At 37.7% G+C, this 23933-nt stretch overlaps 1 protein-coding gene across 1 annotated transcript in view; it reads right to left on the bottom strand.

Annotated features, from left to right (window-relative positions):
- The window catches only part of LOC103040661 (astrotactin-2), a 1082674-nt gene that overhangs the window by 733306 nt on the left and 325435 nt on the right, over window positions 1–23933 (bottom strand). The window contains exon 2 of the mRNA XM_049465818.1: window positions 15132–15319. Within this exon, the coding sequence (XP_049321775.1) occupies window positions 15132–15319 (188 nt within the window). The remainder of the gene's footprint in view (window positions 1–15131; window positions 15320–23933) is intronic.

Below are 23933 nucleotides of genomic sequence, written 5' to 3'. Positions count from 1 at the left end.
GAAACAGACAGATAGGCAATTAGCTGGTCAGCCATTAAGTCAGCCAGGAAGATAGACAGACAGACACACAGACAGACAGACACACAGACAGGAAACACAGACAACTAGCCAAGCATATAAATAGATATATAGACAAATAGACCCAGTCAGACAGACAGACATACAGACACACAACTAGAAAGACAGATAGATGGACAATCTGCTGGTCAGACAGCTACAAAGACAGAGAGACAGACAGACAACCAGCAAGACAGATATACAAGCAAACACAGACAAGCAGCCAGGTGGACAGACAGACAGACATGCAGATAGTCAGACAGACAATCAGCCACTCAAACAGTCAGCCATCTACAAAAACAGAGAAACAGAGAGACAACAAGACAGACAGATAGATAGACAGACAATTAGCTGGTCAGCCAGTAACCAGACATGAAGATAAACAGACAGGCAGATAGAAAGACAGACAGACAACTAGCCAGACATTTAGACATATAGATAGACAAATAGACCCAGACAGACACACAACTAGAAATATAGACAGATAGATAGACAATCTGCTGGTCAGCAAGCTACAAAGACAAAGAGACACACACACAGACTGACAGAGAGACAGACAGACAACCAGCAAGACAGATAAACAGGCAAACACAGACAATCAGCCAGTCAGCCATCTATAAATACAGAGAAACAGACACACAACCAGACGAACAGACAGATAGATAGACAATTAACTGGTCAGCCAGGAAGATAGATAGACAGACAGACAGACAGACAATTAGCTAATCAGCTAGTAAGCCAGCCAGGAAAACAGATAGATAGACAGGCAGATGGACAAAAAGGTCAGGATAGATGGAAACTCAGATATTACGGAGAAATAAACACATTAAAAATAGCAGAAACACAAATCATATGGACCTTTTCATAGTAAAAATATGCAGAAATAAATGTTATTTTTTATACTGCATTCTATAGGATGTTTAAAAGACGAACACGTAAATGATCATAAATAATTTTCTTATAAATAAAAAAATAGAAAGAGCAAAATTTGGTATTGAATCCCTTGAGTGCAGAAAGTAAACTACCATTGTAGCGGCTATGCTAAGCTAACGCTGTGTGTTTTCTGTTTTTTTTTTTTCTCAGTAAAATCAGATCCTCCTTATATAAGCTTGGCAGGGCATGCCTGCATGCTGTTTATATATGCAGGAATGCATATGCTGGGGGGCGGACTCCGCTAACCCCGCGTATTTGCTCTGCTGCCGATTACAATATCCCATCGGAATAAATTCGGCCTTGAAAGCAGAAGAGCCCGGTCCTCTTCTCCTCTTCCTCTTTTCTATTTATCCTCATCCTCCCTCCCTCTCTTCTTTCTTTCCGTCTCTGCGTGCCGTCCGGAACATCTCGAAACCTTGAAACTCATTATCTGAATCCTCAGCCTTCTACAATGCCGTCTGGCCGGTCCTCCAAGAAACAGCGGAGGCAAAATTGTAACCTATAGCGCGATCATTATCCTGGCACGCCGGCGTTTGCGCGGCATGAGTGGCAAGTGTGCCAATTAAAGCAGAATAATGCCATCCACTCTCCGTCCCCGGCCTTCCTCCCCCTCCGTGTAATTGTGCCTAATGCAGCACGATTAGCTTCTTACACAAAGTGTTGTCTTTGATGACGGAATCAGATGCGGGGCTGTCTGCTCGGCTCTAATGTGGGTATAAAGCGAAATTCGGCTGTACGAAGCTTTTACGAAGCTTTTGAGGAAACTTCCAGAGCGGCCTTATCTCACCCTGGCCTTAACTGAACCTCAGCAGCCTCGACAGTCCTCGTTCTGAAGATCTGAAGATGATATGAATACTTCATAGAATGTATTAAGTATTTAAGTACCACTTTAAAAAATGAGGCTTCTTTACAAAGGGTCTGTAAATAGTTTATAAAGAAGTTATTGATGGTTATTAATTAGCTTTTATACAACAGTTAGCTCCAACCTCACAATCTGATTGGTTGAGAAGTGTTCTAACTAAGTGTTCAACTCACAAGACATTTTTGTATCATCGCTTCCAGAAGCAGCACCAGCAGCATTAGCATTAGCTTAGCACAGGCTAGCACCCTGCCAGGGCACGCTCACTCGTAGCCCACAGTGCTGGCTCGTCTTTTGTGGAAAGAAGAGAAAGAAAATCCTGATAGCCAGAAGGGTAACCAGCCAGGCTAGGCTAGGCTAAGCTAATGCTGAGCTAAAGCAAGCTACGCTAACCTAACCACAGTCCAGCCAGCTAGCTAAGCTAAACAACACCACCCAGCAAAAAATGCAGAAATGCTTACAAACGTGCAGCTTTCACATGAAGACGACTCCGCAGAGCAGGAGAGGAGAGTTTTAGCATTATTTCACGCTCCTAACATTTACCAACTAATACCTTAACCCCCAATTTTGATCTCGATTTAACGTATCAACCGTACGTCAATTTGTACTTACAGTTCTGTTACAGATCACTTGTTGTGGAACTACTTTTTGGCGAAAGGCACAGTCCGTATTAAAACATATTCATTATGATTTTTTTGAAGGTCTTTCATTTTCTTTTATTCATTTTGTAAAAAAAAAAAAAAAAAACTGTTGTATAAAAGCAAAAGAACACTCGAGGTCATGTGTTATCGCAAATAACATCACGGATGTAATTTGGTCATAGGCACCAGCCGAAGGCGACCTTGAGTGTTCTATTGCTAATATAAGACATTAATAAGCAGTTATAACACATGAAAAAACCCTACTACCTCACCTCACTGGACTCTATTGCACACTGTGTAATAGAGGTAATTACTACCTCACTGGTCTTTTTTGCACACTTTTTGCACACTGCATAATTTGCACACTGTCTTGTTATTTATTATTCTTTGTCTGTATGGTGTTGTATTGTCTGTCTGCACTTTTGTACTGTTGCACTATTGTTCTGTCTACACTGTGTTTATGTGCACCATGGTCCCTGCTGGAGGAACGTTGTTTCGTTTCACTGCGTACTCTGTATATAGCTGAAATGACAATAAAAACCACTTTGACTTTGACTTTGACTTTGAATAGGAAGGTCAACAGTGGCCTGTCTTGTACAAATTGTGATTTCACATTTGTTTAAACCAGTGTTCGCCAATTACAGTAAATTCTCCAAGCCATTAGGTGGTGGGTCACAAAAAAAAAAATCTGTTTTGTAAAATTAAGTGTAATGGGATGCAGTAGCTCTTCAGCCTAGAGGGTTGTTGAACCCAATTGCAGAACAGGTGATCTAAAAGCAGGTAAACCCAAGATGAAGCCAGAAGTGTCGTCAGGGTCGCGGTCCAATACTCTATCACTGCCCTGGCTAGTGAATTGGGACACGGCTGGGGAAAAAAACGCCCTTATAAGGAGATATGGAGCCCAAGATCGGTCGGGAAAACGAGAACGGGAGGAAACTAAAGTCATGCCGAGCGCGACAGAGAGAGAGAGAGACAGGAGAGGAGTGTAAACAAAAGCTCACCAGAGAAGCATTTTATCATTAATTATAGTTCAAACATCCTCATGTGCCACATCTGTCTCAAAAGCAGTCACTGCAAAGACCATCCAATACTGTATAATGATGATGATGATGATGATGATGATGAAACTGGCCCTCATCAGGACTGCTCTAGGATATGAACAGCAAGAGTTTCCTCTGCTGCACAGGATACATTTACTACAGTTATCAGCCTCAGAAATCGCAAGTTAACGGCACTCCAGATAAGAGCACCTAACAGAGTAAAAGTTATTAAAAGTGAAGCTTAACTCTATTATTCTAATATACGAGTACATCTAGAAGCTATTTTTAAACAACTATGTTTAAATTTTAGCTTTACAAAGCATTTAAAGAAACTTCCAGAGCCTGACTTTACCATTTACCCAAGCCTGAGCAGAGTCTCCAGCACAGCGCTGTAATAACGCCGCCCAGGGAAAACTCTACCCCGGACCTCGCAATACACTCCGGCTACAAACACTTCATACTGGTAATGAGTACATGAACGAGGCCTGGTTGCCTGGGAGACTATAGTGTAGGCCAATCATCCACGGGGTCTATTAAAGGTAACTGCCCTCCCCGGGGCTTTAAATCGCCCTTTATAAGGTTCTGACGAGGGTAACAAGCAAGCGAGTGCAAATCACCACTGCTGTTCTGTCAAATCAATACAGAAACCCAACATGAAAGCAGATGAAAGCTTCTGACTCGCTGATGATTTTAGACACGCTCAGTTTCTACCATGAAATACATTTACAGTATATGCCCAGATGTTTGTGGATAACCCTTCTAATTAAGGTAGAGTTGGTATTTAGGTTGGGTTCACTTAAAACTGTTAAACAACCCTGTTGAAAAAATATATATATACTTAATTGTACTTAAAACATATAGAGAAATGTGTAAGTATGTTGTAAATATACTAACAGATTTATGTACTTACTTAAAATATATGAAAAGGACATTAATATTATGCTTTCATCAAATGTTTGAAAATAACCTTAGATCAATTTTTTAAAAAGTAAAATATAGTGAATATTTTAAATACATAGACTACTATAAAGTACTTCAACTTTTAGTTTAATGTAATTCATTATACTAATAAAAAATACTTTTTCCAAATATATTCTTGTACATTTTTAGCAAAGTGTGTTAAAAACAACTGTTACCGTTTTTAAAGCACTTAAAGTACAACGTACAATGTAACTTTTTATAAAGTAAATTAAATATTACATTGGTAAATTAAAAAAAAATATATATATATATATATATATATATATATATATATTTAGGTATTGCATTAATATAAGAGTTGAAATGTATTCACTAGGGAAACTAAATTACTCTGTTAACTTGTAGTTTTTGAGGCTGGTAGCTCTAAAGAACTTATCCTGTACAAGAGAGGAAATTCTTGCTCTTCCTTTCCTGGGGCGTCCTGATGAGTGCCAGTTCCATCATAACGTTTTAATGGTCTTTGCGGATACTTTCAAAGTCCCTGGAATTCTTCTTTTTGGATTGACTTACTTCCATTGTTTTAAGTATTTTTTCTTTACCTACTCAAATATTCACTATTATTCACTGTATACCTGTAACTCTACCTCTTCACTACTTTACCTTAACTGATGCTCTCAAACACTTTATTAAGAGACAAGAAATTCAAGTAATTAACTCTTGATGAGTTTAGCACAGCTGTTAACTGAAAGCCTGAATTCCAGGTGACTCTACCTCATAAAGCTGACTGAGAAAATGTGCAAAACAAAGATGCGCAAAACTGTAAACTAAGCAAGATGTGCTACTTTTTAGAAAACAAAAGTTAAATATAGAGCATATTCTGGTTTATTTAACTCTTTGTTTTGTTACTATATAATTCTACATGTTTTTCTTCATTGATTGGATGACTTTAGGATTAATCTACGATGGAGAAAATGTTAAAAATAATTAACAAAAAATATTTTTTTGGAATTCATTTATTTAAACTATATTTTTGTGTTTTTTTTTCTTTTTCTGCCTATATTCTTATTTTTATGTTCAATTTAATGACTGTATCCCTTAATATTGTTGTTATAACTTTTAAAATGGTACCTTTTATACCTTTTATTTTGTGCCTTATCTTTGTATATAAAGCGTCTTTAAGAATTTTAAAAAGAAAAAAAATATATTATTATTGTTGTTATGTCCAAACTTTTGAACCATTGTTTTCACTTAACCCTTAAAGATACATACTATTTCCGAGTGTACAAAGTAGAATTTAAAGGAACGGAATGTTGGAAGGTAAAACAAATATAAACAATGTTGCACTATCAACAATGATTGATCCAGTGTTCTAAAGCGCTGCCACTGTGATCGGGAGATCCTTGATTTGAATCCCGGTCATGCAGCTTGCCATCATTAGCTGCCAGAGCCCTGAGAGAGCACAATTGTCCTTGCTCTCTCTCTGGGTGGGTACTGGGTACAGTAGATGGCACTCTTTTATCCCCTCATCACTCCTAGGGTAATGTGGATCAGCACAAGGCTGCGTCTGTGAGCTGCTGTATCAGAACCGAGTCGCTGCGCTTTCCTCCGAGCGTTAGCGCTGTGATGATACTCGTCAATGCTACAGTTATCAGCAGCAGTTTTTTAAAAAAAAGAGGCGGAGTATGACTTCACATGTATCAGAGGAGGCATGTGCTAGTCTTCACCCTGCTGGTGTATTGGGGCATCACTAGTGATAGGGGAATATATAGCTGAGTAGCAGCTGAATGGGTTGGAAAATTAGGGAGATTTAATGCAATAATTTAACATTGATTAAACCTTGATCCATGAATAGATGTTTAAATGTATTAAATGAATGAATAAGATGGTAGCCACTGTGGTGAGAGTTGTTTTGGAATCGGTTCTGTCAAGCAAACACTGTTAGCGTTTGCTAATGGTTACTTGGGAAAAGGTCACTGTGACAGGCACTACAGATACATATTTCTTTTTTAATTATTGCACATTAAAACCATGCATAAATACCACTTATTTCACATTATTATTTAAATAACACAAATGATGGGTTTAATAAGGTCTTGTTTTTTTGTTTAGTTAAGCTTTTGATCTTTATATTGTAAGCTCTGGCAACCTGTAACTGTCTACAGAGTACAGTAAAAGTCTTCTGTGCTAATTAGGTAAATCACTAAAATCTGCAGCATTAACTTGGTACTTGAGATGTATGTTTGTTATAGATGAATAGTATAGGATACACATGTTTACCCTCTTACAAAGACATGAAAAATCTATTAAACTGTATGACAGGTTTATTTTAACATAGAGAAAAAACTAAATATCAACAAGAAATCCATAAAAAAACATTGAAATAAGGTTATTAATTAATTTATATTTAATTAGATGAACCATGTATTTGATCCCCTGTCAAAAGCAATATTTCAGTACCCATATGTCACCGGGGAAAGGACGCACACCAAATGAAAAAATACTTTTTCGGGTATTTTATTCTGATAGATCCCACTCTAGGGATTTTTATGAAATATAAAAATGTATATGAATTATAAAACAACAGAAAATAAACAAACAAAATATGTCACTGGCTTCTTACAGACAATGAGCCTCAAATTTGAAATAAAAGCAAAATACAGACTATCAGCACTTTCACTGGCTGAGCAGAAATATTATTCTCAGTGCACAACAACACTGCACCACCTATCTTTGCAGTGTACAGATTTATAGACTTTTATCAGAGCTTGTACTCAATTGTACTCAAAATAACAAAAATAAAATGAATACACTGTAAAACCCTAGCTTAGAACACAGCACAGTATTTGGTAGTGGCACTAATTACAGAAAATAGATAAATAACATTAATACCACCTTAATACCATTAACAGAGCTCTTTTTATATTTGTTTTTAAGCTCACCTCGATTTACTCAGCTTTACTCAACAAGACTTGAGCATTTCATGAAGAGAACTTGGACAAACAGCTTCTGTAACCCAGAAAAATACAAGGCTTGACCACGAGGAGCACACTACCCCACAGAAACAATGCCATCTGCCCGCATCTGGTTGTGATTCATCCAAAATACATGTTTAGAAAGGCAAAATAGGCATCTACTACTGTTATAGGCCAACTAAACCTTATATTGTTCAGTATTTCCTGATTTTTACCTCTTATTTCATTAGGATGGCTCTGGATGAATCCTAAAATGGAGCACCACCATTCACTGCAGCTTGAGCCTCCTTCTCTACCATGCTCTTAGCTCCTCCCTTTCCTCTCTCAGGGTGACAACACTTCTGATTGTGTTTCTTAAACTTACAGACACACATTTAAAAGGTGTATTCTCAATTCACCACCTGGCTACACATAAATTGTTTTTTTCTTGATATGGATATATGTATAAAAGACACCAGGAGCAAGACCAAAGAGCTGTTAAAGGATTTCAGGGACAAGACTAAAGACCTGCACAGGGCTGGAATCGGCCACAAGACCTTTGGCAAGAAGATTTTTGAGAATCAGACCAATGTTGAAGTGATAGTTCAAAAATGTAAGAAAAAAAAAAAACAAGAAAACAGTCAATCGCCCTCTGATTCTGAGAAAGGAGGAGGAGCTTTTTAATGATCTCAAGGGAGCTAGGAGCACAGTCACCAAGAAAACCATTTAAAAAACACTCTGCTGTAATTGACTGTAATGGACAAATTCCCTTTTCTTAAGAAAGGGATGTACAACCAGTCTGAACTTCTTCAATAAACACCTAAATGATTCAGATAAGGCTTAAGAGGATGTAAAATGGTCAGATGAGACCAAAATTGAGTGCAAGACCAAAGACCTGCACAAGGCTGGAATGGGCTACAAGACCATTGGCAAGAAGTTTGGTGAGAAGCAGACCACTGTAGGCATAATTATTCGGAATTGGAAGAAAAACAAGACAACTGTCAATTGCCCTCTGATTCTGAGGAAGGAGGGAGGAGATTGTTAATGATCTCAAGGGAGCTGGGAGCACAGTCACCAAGAAAACCATTTGAAACACACTCTGCCGTAGTGGACTAAGATCCTGTAGTGCCCACAAATTCCCTTTCCTCAAGAAAGCTCATGTACAACGAGTCTCAAGTTCACCAATAAACACCAAAATGATCCAGATAAGTCTTGGGAGAATGTAAAATAGTCAGAAAAATGGCCAAAATTAAGCTCTTTTGCATCAACTCAACTCGTTTTAGTGTTGAATGCATAGAAATGCTACATATGATCCCATGAACACCATCTCCACTGTCAAACATGATTCATCGCATTCATTGCATTGTACATTGCATGTATGTTATACGGTATATATATATATATATATTTTTTTTTTTTTAGAAATGTAGACCTTCTTAGGTTTATAAGAATTCCAGGCTTTTACTCTCTCAGATTTAATATTTAAACTGCATGTTTAGAAGTCGTACCAATCACTCGTACCCTTGTAAACTTATAGATATAGCTATACCCTAGTGAAAAAAGTAAATTACACTATGTACACTAAGCATTATTATGCTATAGTGCACTAAAGTGTTCTTGTAGCCACATTATTATTAATCAGTATATTTAAAGAGTGATAAAATGAAACAACTTTTTTTTTTTACTTATTATACTTTAATTACAGTATAAAATAGTAAAAAAATCTTACTTCAATTGTGCTAAGTGTACTTAACTGTACTAAAATGGAACTAAAGTATTAAATATACTTAAGTAACATTTAAACATTTAAACTACTTCATGTTTGTAACACCATATTTTAAGTATGCTTACAGCCAAATTATAATACATTTAATGAGTAGAGTATTAAAACTGTATCACTATTTATTATACACCAGGTATATTAGAAATGTATTAAGAATTGATGTTAAATATATGTGATCTATTTATGTATTAGAGTACAAATATATATGCTTTTTGTTCCTGTCTTTTGTAAGTAGCTCACTTCTAGTATATACTTTGTTGGGTATAAAATATATTTTAATATACTGTACTACTACAATTTTTAGCATGTTACAAATTTACTTTTTTTTTTTTTTTAAATTAGTAGTGGTAATTTAATTTACTTTCTTAAAAGTTACATGATACATTATACTTTACGTGAACTACTGTAACAGTTGTTTTTAACACAAACATTTGATGAAAGCATAATATTAATGTACTTTTAATATATATATATATATATATATATATATATATATATATATATATATATATATTTTTTTTTTTTTTTTAAACACTATATTGTATTTTTTAAAGTAGGATCAACGTTCAAACATTTGATGAAAGCATAGTATTAATGTCCTTTTAATATATATATATAATGTATTTAAAAAAGAATATATATATATATATATATATATATATATATATATATATATATATATATATATATATATATTCTTTTTTAAATACATTATATTGTACTTCTTAAAAAGTAGAATCAAAGTTTACTTTCAAACATTTGATGAAAGCATAATATTAATGTACTTTTAATATATATATATATATATATATATATATATATATATATATATATTACTCTATATTGTACTTTTTAAAAAGTAGGATCAAAGTTTACTGTCAAACATTTAATGAGGCATAATATTAATGTACTTTTAATTGATTTTTAGTAAGTACATAAATGTTAGTATATTTACAGCATACGTAGACAATTTTCCATAAAGTACACAATTAAGTATATATATATATATATATGTATATATATATATATATATATATATATATATATATATATATATACATATATATTTCACCAGGGTAACAATGGATATAACCCAATTATGGGTGTTTTTTCAAAACTACAGACTAAACATTAACCTGCCTGTACCAATCACTCGTACCCTCGTAGACGCGTAACCATCGCAGACGTTAGCGATTTAACACAGTACGCAGTTTCCCTAGCTTTGGTTTCCACAAGCTTAGCTGCCAAGCGCAGCTTTATGCACACAGAGATGCTCGGAGAGACCGGCGGAGAGAAAGTCATTTCCGTCACACATCTCTGCGCTACATCCCTGTGACAGAAGCTGTGCTTCTGAGCTGCGCTTATCAAGCTGCAGATAGTGAACCAGAGGGAGGAGAAGAGTCTGAGTGACAGCTCGGCGCTGGAAGAATAGAGAGCGTGTGCCTTGAATGTGTCACGCCGTTGACAGAATTACAGTTAATGATGCTCACGCGAAACGCCACACCATGCCCGGGGCCAGAAACCCACACACACACAGACACTCACTCTACAGTACACTTTCTACACTTTAAATCCTGATGGAACGGCCAATGACTAGATGATTCTCCGTCATTGCTCTTCCAGTGGTTCTTCAACGTTCTTTCATATGTTCCTGGCTTGATATGCCAGTGCCTTTCCAGTCGTGAACTCAATCGAGTGAAATCTAGACCTGGTGCACCAGTTCAGAAGAGATGGACACTTGATTTAAACATTTATTTCTTTAATTGTTGATGATTATGGCTTTATAGCCAATGAAAATTCAAAAAAGTATGCCTTTGACTATATCATACAGTTGCAAGATTACTTGGATTTCTGCATAAATGGGCATTAAATGTGTTCCTAAACTGTATTTAAGTCAAACAATAGACAAACAGTGCTACATTCAAGAATTGTTGACTTGCATGAAGCTGGATAGGGTTAAAAAAAGTATCTCTAAAAGCTTTGATGTTTAAGTGTCCACGGTAAAACAGATGACAGTCTACAAATGGAGAAAGTTCAGCACTGTTGTTGCTACCTTCCCTAGGCGTGGTAAAATCCTGTAAAGGTGACTGCAAGAGCACAGCGATCAACTCAGAATGATCAATGAGGTGAGGAAGAATCCTAGAGTGTCTAAACTATTGTTTTTTTTGGAAACCCTTAAAGTTACTCAAGACTAGGTCTTTATAGTTAAATTTTACCATTGTCAAACCATTTGCTTGGATTCATTGCTAAAGATATGATTCCAATTCATAGTAGTCCAGGTTTCTTGCTCTTAAAATCACTACAAATGAAAGAAACAATGGCTGGCTGATGGAATGGTCAACTCAGTCCAATGAATTTTCCCTTTTTTAGAGTCTGACAACTGGGCAAACTGTCTTTGAGTGTGTTCTAGAGGCGTATATAGCAGTCAACAATCTCTCACCAGGAGGTACATTACCCAAAAATAGTCTCTCAGAATTATAATTAGACTAGACTTGATTCCAAACAGCAGTTTTACAGCAATCTGTGGTGTTATATTATGTATTTCTTTGTTAGTAAGTGTATGGAACTGTATTTTTGTGGACTTGTGGACATCTCTGCAATCCCGCTGTTGAGGACGATCAAAGCAAGCAGAATTTGTCTTCTTTAAATGATACTCTGGTGGGCATCAGATGTCTTAGAACAAGTGCTAATTGTTGTTCGGGGACTTATTAACACAGCCTCTCTGGGTTGGCTTGTCTCCGTCTATCTCGTTATGGATGTATGAAGTTGAAACTTTGAGAAATTCCACACAGCTGACTGGCAGTCAGGCAGGCAGGGAGGCAGCGGTGAGGAGTTTAAGGTTTGATGGCAATCTTCTGGGAGGTAATGGGTGTCCGGGCATATATAGAGGAGTCTCTATACTGTACTCTGCTCTAATGTGGAAGAACTTGAAAGGAAAAGACACTCATTCAACTCGCTCCTGTGATGTAGCCTCTCTGAAAAGATGCCTCGCACATAAAAGCCTGGTATTCGAGGCACGTGCCACCACGTCTTGCTGTGTTTGCTGCTTCCATTCGAAATCCACACATTAGCGCAGCAGCGGCTAACATTGGGATTAGCTCATTTTTAGCCCACACTGATTTGGCCTTAGGTGACCTCCAATTCTAGGTCTTTCTTGATGTTCTAAAGCACTTCCTGCTTTTGTATCTACTGTATATCATCCCACTCATGCATAACACAAGTGTTCGCTTGTAGGGTGTGTAGTGAAGAGCATGCTTAGTCAAATGGACTCTTACACATACTCAGACATATGCTAATACTGAGAATGGAAGAAAACTTGATGTGTAAGAAGTGGTAGAGAAATTTCAGAAAGCACCAGAAATGTTCCAGTTGAGTTTTGAGTCTCTAGGGTCTGAATCAGAGCCAAGGCTTGAGTTTTAAGTAGTGAATATTGGGCTACATGTTTTATTATTTGCCCAAGTGAACCCTTATTAAAACTCAATACAAAAAACAAATACAACACTGTCAGTTCACAATTCTATCCAGATAAGGTTGGTAATTTTAACCAAATCTGAATTGTGTGTCACTATCAGTTATGAGTGAGTCCAGTTCACAAGTATTATATGACCCAGTGACAGCATGCTCTGATGATAATAAAATAATAATTGAATCATCATCACTTCTATATCTAATATCTACACTTTTATCTTGAGAAGATAATGGGCAGAGATCTTTGTGGTACGATTAAAATGTCTCTCAGGATATGCCACAGTCCAAAGCTTAAAGCATGAAGCCTGGATTTTTCCCCAAACCAAACCAAATGCAACCATTTCAAACCAATCCAAACCCAAACCCAACCCAACCCAAGATTTAGCCAAACTAAACCAAGCTCGACCCAACCCAAACTCTGCCAAACCCAAAGTCTAACCAAACCATACCACAATCCAACCCAATGCAATGTAAAACAAGTAGAAATGCACACGTTTTACAATCTCTGTAACTGATTTAGAACAGAGCCAACCAATATAGTCCATAGTCAAGTCCCCTGCATCTGACTCTTGAGGAGTTAATGGCCAGAGATTTTTGTTGTACAATTAAAATGTCTCTCAAGAGCCTAAAGCCTAAAGCCTGGATTTTTCTCCAAACCAAACCCAACCATTTAAACCATACCAAACTCCAACAAAGCCAATCCAAACCTAAACCCAACCCAACCCAAGATTTAACCAAACTCATACCAAAATCCAGCAAAACCAATACAAACCAAACCAACCCAACAATCCAGCCCAATGCAAACCAAAACAAGTAGAAATGGAACAATTTTACAAACTCGTTAACTGATTAGAACAAAGGAAACCAAATATAGTCCAAACCTATAGCCAAAGTCAAGCATTACACTGTTTGTAGGACCTATTTTGAGCAGTTGATGGGCAGAGCTTTTTGTGGTGCATCTGAAATGTCTCTCAGGATATAACCCAAAGTCTGGATTTTCCCCAAAACCAAGCCAAGCCCAACCCAACCCAACCAGAATCTAACCAACCCAATCTCTGAACAAACCAAACCCAACCCTAAATCTAACCCAACCAAACCATTTCAGATCAATACAAACTTAATCCCTCTCAAACTCTAACCAAACTAAATCAAACTCCACCAACCCAAACCCCACCAAACCCAAAGTATAACTAAACCATACCATACCAAACTTGAGAAGTTAATGGGCAAAGCTTTTTTGTAGTACAATTGAAATATCTCTCAGGATAAGGCAGTGCCTAGAGCCTGAAGTCTGATTTTTTTCCCCAAACCAAGCCCAGTCCAACCCAACCCAACTCAACCAATATCTAACCAAACCAAACAATTTCAAACAAATCCAAACTGGATTCCACATAATCTTACCAAATCTGACCCAACCTAAATCCCACTAAACCCAAACTCCAGCCAAACAAATACAAACCAAATTATATGAAACTCTTACAGTCAGAGACTGTAAAAAAAAAGATGGACGCCGTGTCGCCGTTCCCATTCATTCAATGAAAATGAAGCCAAAATCCTCCGCCATGTTGGAGATCCCGAAACCCGAGTCTGCGCAGTCCAGAGAAGGGAGAAAGACTGTGGAGAGACTGCCTACTCATTTAAATAACCCCGCCCCTGAGGGCTGCCTCGCGGTCACAGACTGCAGAGCGGGGCGGAGCGGAGCTGACGGTCTGTTATTGGTCCCGCCCATAACCAGCTCTTTTACATTAACCACACCTTTTTTGAATAGAGCTGAATAACGTTTTTAAAAACTAATTCTGTGGAGATATAAAAATGTAACAATATAAGCAGAGGTTACACTAGCTGCTGCATTTAAATAATGGAGGTAGAATTACAGTATATTAGAAAAAAACGTGATTGAAAGTTGTTCTGTTTTGCCATTGAAACCTATGGGGATGGGTGGGGTTACGCAGCTTTCTGCAGCCGAACAGCAGGGGGCAACCGACCTGTGGTGGCTTCACTTTTGAGAGACGATGCTCTGTCCAGCTATATACAGTCTATGCTTACAGTTTACTGATCAAGACCAGATTAAGACCAGAGCAAAACAAACATAGTCCAAATTAATTCTAGCATTACCCGGTGTGTTTGGCCCACCCACACAGCAATAAAACCATCAGACATTTTGAAAGCTGAGTGTTTATATCTTGAAGATTTGATGTAGAGAGCTTTTATCAGTACAGTTGTGACAGTTGTCAAAACTAATGCATCTCAGGGTATAGCAATGCCCAAAGCCCAAACCCAAAGCCTGAAGCCTGAAGTTTTCTACTCGCCCTCCCTGGAGGTAAACTGAGGGCTTGAAGGGCTGCTGGTGGACCTTTTCTTCACCTCTTCACAGATCCGGAATGCACTTCAGCGTGGCGGCCGGGATCACCCCCGAGGCTACGGGTGGTCAAGAAGCGAGAGAGTGGCTTTCTCATCGCAAATAGGAAATGCACTTACCATGACGGAGATATGCAGCAGGTGCATGTGCTCGTGCAGGCCCTGAGCAGGCTCTCGAACCGTGGGCTGCGTGGCCTGGGCCAGCTGTTCCGGGTTACTCATGGACACGTGGAAGAACAGAGTCCCGTTCTCCAGCCACTGCTGCTTCCAGTGCACCTGAGAGATATCCGCACTCGTGCCCGACATTTCTGTATTACAGAGAGAGAAAGAGAGAAAAGAGAGAGATATTTAACAGCCAGAAAACTAGTATTCACTGTGTTACTTAAACAGTCATTCATATGGAAAATTTAACCAAACTAAACCAAACCACACTAAACCCAAAATCTAACCAAACCAATACAATCCAAACTAAACCAACACAACCCCCAGCAAACAAAACCAAGTCAAAACGATCCATGTTTACAAACATGTTATCAGATTCAGACCAGAGCAAACTATAAGTACAGGAAATATAGTCCGAATCAAATTTAGCATTACTCAGAGTGTCTGGCCTACCTAGACAATAGGGCTGCAATGCAATTTACTCACTAAATATCAGTACTTTCCATGTTTAAACAACTTCCAGACATTTACATGCCTTTATATCTTATGTTTTATGTTTCAAGCTGTTTTTATCATTTTTAGATTTTGGTACAGATGTGAAATAGATGCAGGATGGGGCAGTGCCCAAAGCCTCAAGCCTCAAGCCAGAAGCCCAAAGTCTGGATTTTTCCAAAAAAAGAAACCAAACCCAACCCAACCCACATTAAACCAACCCTAACCCAACCTAACCCAAACCAACAACAACCCAAGCAACATCTAACCAAGCCAATCCCTACATAAAATCTAACCCAACCAAACTATTTCAAACCAATCCAAACCCAATCCCTTCGACATGTAACCAATCTATACCAAGCCCAACCCAACCTAACCCAACCTTAACCCAAACCAGGCCTAACCCAACCTAATCCAAACCAAGCCCAACCTAACCCAAACCAACCTAACCCAAACCAAGCCCAACCCAACCCAAACCAGGCCCAACCTAACCTAACCCAACCCACGCTATTTCAAATAAGCCCAACCCAACCTAATCCAAACCAAGCCCAACCCAACCTAAACCAAACCAAGCCCAACCCAACCTAACTTAACCCAACCCAACCCAACCCAATCCAAACCAAGACCAACCTAACCCAATCCAACCTAACCTAACCTTCCCCAAACCAATCCTTACCTAAAATCTAATCCAATCAAACCATTTTTTTAACCAATCCAAACCCAATCCCACTCAAAATGTAACCAATCTAAACTGAACCTGACCCAACCAAAATCCCACAAAACCCAAAATCTAATTAAACCATACCTCATTCCAAGCAAATCAATCCAAATTCAATATGTGACAACACCTGCTCGTTTCTTGTTTCTTCAGAATTTAGGTTATGGATAAAAATGTTAAAATAACACTACTTTCTTGACTGTGCAGTAAATTATTCTACATATACAATACACTGAACCAGCATAACATTCCATTTTACCCGCCACTACCATGGCAGTGACTAATGTATTAACTAAACAAAACCCAAAAAGACTGGTGTCTATTCATTTTCAACATATTCAACAGAAGTGTACAGAGAGAAGTGTATTTGAAGGATTATATACTGTACTTTTATAGCAAGCTAACAGTGGAGTACTCTGAATCAGGCAGCTGGGTGAGTAGGTGTATGTAAATGAATGAGTTGAATCTGAGGGCAGTAATTAAACTCAGTATGTTAAGTGTTTTTGTTTTTCTTGTAATAAATGTTTATGTGTGTGTGGTTTGCGTATACTTTAGTATTTCATTAATCTCCTCGGGCCCTATCTTACAGCGTATGCCAAGAGCGACACGATGCTCATTGCTATCTTACACCCTGCCAACAGTCTATTTTTATGGCTTGCACCTGCGTTGTTTAACCCTTTAACAGGCCAGGATTTTTATCAATGGTCTGCCCGATATTACACCACTAAATCTTCAGGATTTCTATACAAGCATAGCGTAAAAATATGTCATGTTTAAAAAGGAAAATTTTAAACCAATCCAAACCCAATCCCATTCAAAATGTAACCAACCTTAACCAAACCCGACCCAAACAAACCCAACCTAATGCAACCCAACCCAACCCAACCTAATCCAAACCAAGACCAGCCCAACCTAACCCAAACCAGGACCAGCCCAAGCAAAATCTAACCAAACCAACCTCTACCTAAAATCTATCCCAACCAAACTATTTTAAACCAATTCAAACTCATTCCCAATTCCTACCTAAAATCTAACCAAACCAAATCTAACCAAACCAAAAAGCAGATTACAACAAATTGTAATTGTAAAAAAAAAAAAAATATATATATATATATATATATATATATATATATATATATATATATATATATATATATATATATATATATATATATATATATAAGTAAATTTGCTAATGTCAAAATCTAATAAATAAAATCATAAAATTTTCTCTTTCCTGAACTTAATTTTAACATATATATTTTCCTGAATACAAAACAAACAGTTCATGTCCTCAAAATATTTAGTTTCGTCGTGTTTGTCTAGTTTTTATGCCTATTTTCAAACATGCAGTTACATCCTGTTACTGATCTGGAATTAAGTAGAGTAGAGAGAAACCAGAAAGCTTGTAAGAGATTCCAAACCCTCAAAGTCTCAGAATATAAATAAGTTATTTTACTGCAAAAAAAAAAAAATCCTAATAAGTGGGTTGGGTAATTGGCTGTGTAAAGTGGGGAGAAAATGAAATAAAAAAATAAAAATTTGACATAAAATGTATTTGCTCATAGTACAGTGTATATACAGCTCTGGAAAAAAAAATACCATAAAATTAATGATGAGTTTCTCAAATTGAAAACCTCTGGAATATAATCAAGAGGAAGATGGATGATCACAAGCCATCAAACCAAGCTGAACTGCTTGAATTTTTGCCCCAGGAGTAAAGCAGCATAAAGTTATCCAAAAGCAGTGTGTAAGACTGGTGGAGGAGGAGAACATGATGCCAAGATGCATAAAAAAACTGTGATTAAAAACCAACCAGGGTTATTCCACCAAATATTGATTTCTGAACTCTTATTTCAGCCATTTCTCATTTTCTGCTAATAAATGCTCTAAATGACAATATATTTATTTGGAATTTGGGAGAAATGTTGTCTGTAGTTTATAAAATAAAACAACAATGTTTATTTTAATCAAACATAAACCTATAAATGGCAAAATCAGAGAAACTGATTCAGAAACTGAAGTGCTCTCTTAATTTTTTCCAAAGCTGTATTCTTTCTTTAGGCTTTGCATTATTGTTGGCATAACGTCCATAAAGTGACGTGCACGTGAAGGACAGGTGGGTGAATTCGGATGTATGCTCGTATGCATCAGATCAAAGGTCACGCCGGAGACGGATCACTCTCTGGATTAGTATTCTGCACCAACCGGCGCTCTTTAACCAGGTAAAGAAAACCCAGAGCATCAAAAGCCTATTGGCTCAGCAAATGCACTTTACGAAAAGCACTCTTCTGACTTGGACACCCCTATTCTCCACTTGCTCAAATTGAAGGTGACATTGTTGAATCTGTTCTGAATGGGCTCTGGCAGCGCGACGCCGCTGACAACTCTGGACTTTGGCGTTTTGAGAAAAGGGCGGACATTTATTACTCCGCTAACACCCTGGAGCTTGCTTACCAATGGGCCAATTAAAGCAGCGATTCAACAATAAAGCACAAACTGAGTAAACAGCCTTAATTAGATCGACGCTTCCATTATCCTCAATGACTTTTCTTAGCCACAACTCACAGCAAACAAACAATGACATAATTCAGCCAAATCAATAAGAACGGGAATAAAACAAAGCTCATAGGTGCAGTTAGTACCATCTATCAAACCCGTGCAGCTCCACAATCATTACTGATAAAAAAAAGATGCTGCTTCAGTAAGTTCGCTCCTCAAGCCGTTCTCACAAATCACAGCCGAGCCACCCTATAAACCAGGGGTGTCCAAACTACGGCCCGCAGGCCATTTGCGGCGCGTTTCTTTTTTTGGAGCTGCCCGCGAGGTATTTTAGAAATAGAATAAAAGTTGGCCCGCTGTTAAGCAGGTTTTTATAATGTGTGAGATTCAAAGTTTGAACGCTAGGTGTCAGAAACGAGCAAAAGAGTCTAAAAGCGGAGAGGGTGCGCATTTCTAGCGCAGAAAAACGGGCCAAAGAGTCTAAAAGCAGAGAGAGTGCGCATTTCTAGCGCAGAAAAACGGGGTTAAAGAGTCTAAAAGCGGAGAGGGTGCGCATTTCTAGCGCAGAAAAACAGGGCAAAGGAGTCTAAAAGTGGAGAGAGTGCGCAATTCTAGCGCAGAAAAACGGGACAAAGAGTCTAAAAGCGGAGAGGGTGAGCATTTCTAGCGCAGAAAAACAGGGCAAAAGAGTCTAAAAGCAGAGAGAGTGCGCATTACTAGCGCAGAAAAACAGGGCAAAAGAGTCTAAAAGCAGAGAGAGTGCGCATTTCTAGCGCAGAAAAACAGGGCAAAAGAGTCTAAAAGTGGAGAGAGTGCGCAATTCTAGCGCAGAAAAACGGGACAAAGAGTCTAAAAGCGGAGAGGGTGAGCATTTCTAGCGCAGAAAAACAGGGCAAAAGAGTCTAAAAGCAGAGAGAGTGCGCATTACTAGCGCAGAAAAACAGGGCAAAAGAGTCTAAAAGCAGAGAGAGTGTGCATTTCTAGAACAGAAAAACAGGGCAAAAGAGTCTAAAAGCAGAGAGAGTGCGCATTTCTAGCGCAGAAAAACGGGACAAAGAGTCTAAAAGCAGAGAGAGTGCGCATTTCTAGCGCAGAAAAACGGGACAAAGAGTCTAAAAGCAGAGAGAGTGTGCATTTCTAGCACAGAAAAACAGGGCAAAAGAGTCTAAAAGCAGAGAGAGTGTGCATTTCTAGAACAGAAAAACAGGGCAAAAGAGTCTAAAAGCAGAGAGAGTGCGCATTTCTAGCGCAGAAAAACGGGACAAAGAGTCTAAAAGCAGAGAGAGTGCGCATTTCTAGCGCAGAAAAACAGGGCAAAAGAGTCTAAAAGTGGAGAGAGTGCGCAATTCTAGCGCAGAAAAACGGGACAAAGAGTCTAAAAGCGGAGAGGGTGAGCATTTCTAGCGCAGAAAAACAGGGCAAAAGAGTCTAAAAGCAGAGAGAGTGCGCATTACTAGCGCAGAAAAACAGGGCAAAAGAGTCTAAAAGCAGAGAGAGTGTGCATTTCTAGAACAGAAAAACAGGGCAAAAGAGTCTAAAAGCAGAGAGAGTGCGCATTTCTAGCGCAGAAAAACGGGACAAAGAGTCTAAAAGCAGAGAGAGTGCGCATTTCTAGCGCAGAAAAACGGGACAAAGAGTCTAAAAGCAGAGAGAGTGTGCATTTCTAGCACAGAAAAACAGGGCAAAAGAGTCTAAAAGCAGAGAGAGTGCGCATTTCTAGAACAGAAAAACAGGGCAAAAGAGTCTAAAAGCAGAGAGAGTGCGCATTACTAGCGCAGAAAAACGGGACAAAGAGTCTAAAAGCGGAGAGAGTGCGCATTTCTAGCGCAGAAAAACGGGACAAAGAGTCTAAAAGCAGAGAGAGTGCGCATTTCTAGCGCAGAAAAACAGGGCAAAAGAGTCTAAAAGCAGAGAGAGTGCGCATTTCTAGCGCAGAAAAACAGGGCAAAAGAGTCTAAAAGCAGAGAGAGTGCGCATTTCTAGCGCAGAAAAACAGGGCAAAAGAGTCTAAAAGCGGAGAGAGTGCGCATTTCTAGCGCAGAAAAATGGGACAAAGAGTCTAAAAGCGGAGAGAGTGCGCATTTCTAGCGCAGAAAAACAGGGCAAAAGAGTCTAAAAGCGGAGAGAGTGCGCATTTCTAGCACAGAAAAACAGGACAAAGAGTCTAAAAGAGAAGAGGGTGCGCATTTCTAGCGCAGAAAAACGGGCCAAAGAGTCTAAAAGCGGAGAGAGTGCGCATTTCTAGCGCAGAAAAACAGGACAAAGAGTCTAAAAGAGAAGAGGGTGCGCATTTCTAGCGCAGAAAAACGGGCCAAAGAGTCTAAAAGCGGAGAGAGTGCGCATTTCTAGCACAGAAAAACAGGACAAAGAGTCTAAAAGTTGCCTTAATTAAGGATTTTAATATTAAGAGACATCATGAAATGAAACATCAATTTGAAAAATCTTAGTAATACTGTCAAAGATAAAGATAGTAAGTCAAGTAAAATGGTGTGTAAATGAAATAATCAGGAAAAAAGTATTATTTAAAGTGGTATATTTCATTATTTGTTTTATTACAGAGTCAAATATATTTCTCCTTCTGGCCCCCAACAAAAAAAGTTTGGACACCCCTGCTTTAAACCTATTAAAACATTACCCAGAACCCAACATTACCAACGTTACTGTGCCAAAAGCCAAGTGCTTCAGTGCTAACGCTGCATTTACATTTATACTTAATTGTACTTAAAACATATTGAGAAATGTGTAAGTATGCAGATTTATGTACTTACTTAAAATATGTTAAAAGTAAATTAATATTATTATTATTATGCGTTCATCAAATGTTAAAAAAAAATATCATACTTTTTAAAAAAGTACAATATACTGAATTTAAAAAATAGACTACTATGAAATTCAATTTACTTCTAAAATACTTAATACCTCCAAATATACTTTTGTACATTTTTATCAAAGTTAAAAACAACTGTTACAGTAGTTCACTTAAAGTTGTATACAATGTATCATGTTACTTTTTAGAAAGCAAATTAAATTACTACTACTAATAAAAAAGTACATTTGTAACACAGTAAAAAAATTTTAGTACTGTATATTAAAATATATAGTTTTTTTACACCCAAAGAAGTATATACTAGAAGACAGGAACAAGAAGCATGCATATTTGTACTCTAATGTAAAAAATAGATCACATATATTTAACATCACTTCTTTGATTGAGTACATTTCTAATATACCTGGTGTATAATAAATAGTGATACAGTTGTAATACTCTACTCATTAAATATTAGTATTATAATTTTACTGAAAGCATATTTAATATAAGGGGTTACATACATGAAGTAGTTTAAATGTTTAAATGTTACTTAAGTATATATAAAATATTTCCATTTTAGTACAGTTAAGTACACTTTTAAGTAAGACTTTTGTACTATTTTTATACTGTAATTAAAGTATAATAAGTACAAAAAATGTCTCTTTAGTGCACTATAGCACAATAATGCTTAGTGTACATTAAACTACTTTCTTTCACTAGTGCTGCTTCATCACGTCAACACACATGAAGGCACTTACTTCCCTGTAAATCAGCAGGGATTGATCATAAAAGATGCAATGAGCTCATAGCACAGCTTAGACAAATAACTGTAGCTCCGCCTACAAAACCCTGGGGTGGATTTTTACTTTCTGGACCTGGACTGCTACTCACCTCTGTGTGTGAGTAACTATAGGTTTAAATAGGATCTCCGGTGGATTTTGCGTTTTACAGAGACTCTAAGACAAGGTCAGTGGCTGAACTGCACTTAGCAGGGTATTACACTTTACACAGAGGTGATATGTTTGCATGTATGAATATTTATGGGCAAGAAAAATAGCCAAAATCCTATCGTGGACCCATCCACCCCTCCACCAGTCTAAAGCAGTGTTATACCGGATTACCGGATATTTTTTTTCACAAAAAACAGCTCACATGGCATTCAATTATGCTAGAGACCACAACTAGACATTTTAAAATGAATCAAAAATTGATGGAATAAGACCATTAAGTGTCTGTGTGTCTTTGCTATCATAACAATGAGAAAAGTATGCCTTAATTAATTATTACAATTCACTGCCAAGATAGCAATGAATGTCTGACTGTTGATGTCTGCTCTGTCTAGGTTGTATTCAGTCAGTGCTGCACCAGTGGTGTTTTCTGTTGCCAAGATAGCAATACACCAGAAATTTACCTGAACACACCTCATTTTCAGACCACCACACCCATTGAACCATGTCAGTGATGCTTATGGAGATTCAGCCCAATTAACAACTTTCAGGATGTTAAGGATCAGATTCAAATATGCATACAGCTCTGGAATATAATCAAGAGGAAGATGGATGATCACAAGCCACCAAACCACCAAACTGAACTGCTTGAATTTTTGCACCAAGAGTAAAGCAGCATAAAGGTATCCAAAAGCAGTGTGTAAGACTGGTGGAGGAGAACATGATGCCAAGGTACATGAAAACTGTGATTCAAAATCAGGGTTATTCCACCAAATACTGATTTCTGAAATCTTAAAACTTTATGAATATGATCTGCTTGTTTTCTTTGCATTATTTGAGGTCTGAAAGCTCTGCATCTTTTTTTTTTGTTATTTCAGTCATTTCTCATTTTCTGCAAATAAATGCTCTAAATGACAATATTTTTATTTGGAATTTGGGAGAAATGTTGTCTGTAGTTTATAGAATCGAAGTAGTAGTTTACTCAAACATAAACCTATAAATAGCAAAATCAGAGAAACTGATTCAGAAACTGAAGTGTTTTCTCAAATTTTCCAGAGCTAAACATGTGTCCAAAACCACAGAAGACCTATTTATATATTAATTTAATATGTATTTTTATGTGCAGTTCCTCTTCTTTAGATTTCTGTAAAACAGAGCTAGCGCTTGTGGATTATCTCAGCTTCAGAACTTCAGAGGGAGAGCGAGCAGTTGATCCTGGATCAGCCGGCAGTGGGAAGGTGGATTTAAGGAAGCAGACATTAGCGCTGTGAATGGAAATCCCGGGCGAGGAA

The sequence above is a fragment of the Astyanax mexicanus genome, chromosome 1, assembly GCF_023375975.1.
Source record: "Astyanax mexicanus isolate ESR-SI-001 chromosome 1, AstMex3_surface, whole genome shotgun sequence".
Lineage (NCBI taxonomy): Eukaryota > Metazoa > Chordata > Actinopteri > Characiformes > Acestrorhamphidae > Astyanax > Astyanax mexicanus.
This window is presented reverse-complemented; position numbering and strand designations above follow the sequence as displayed.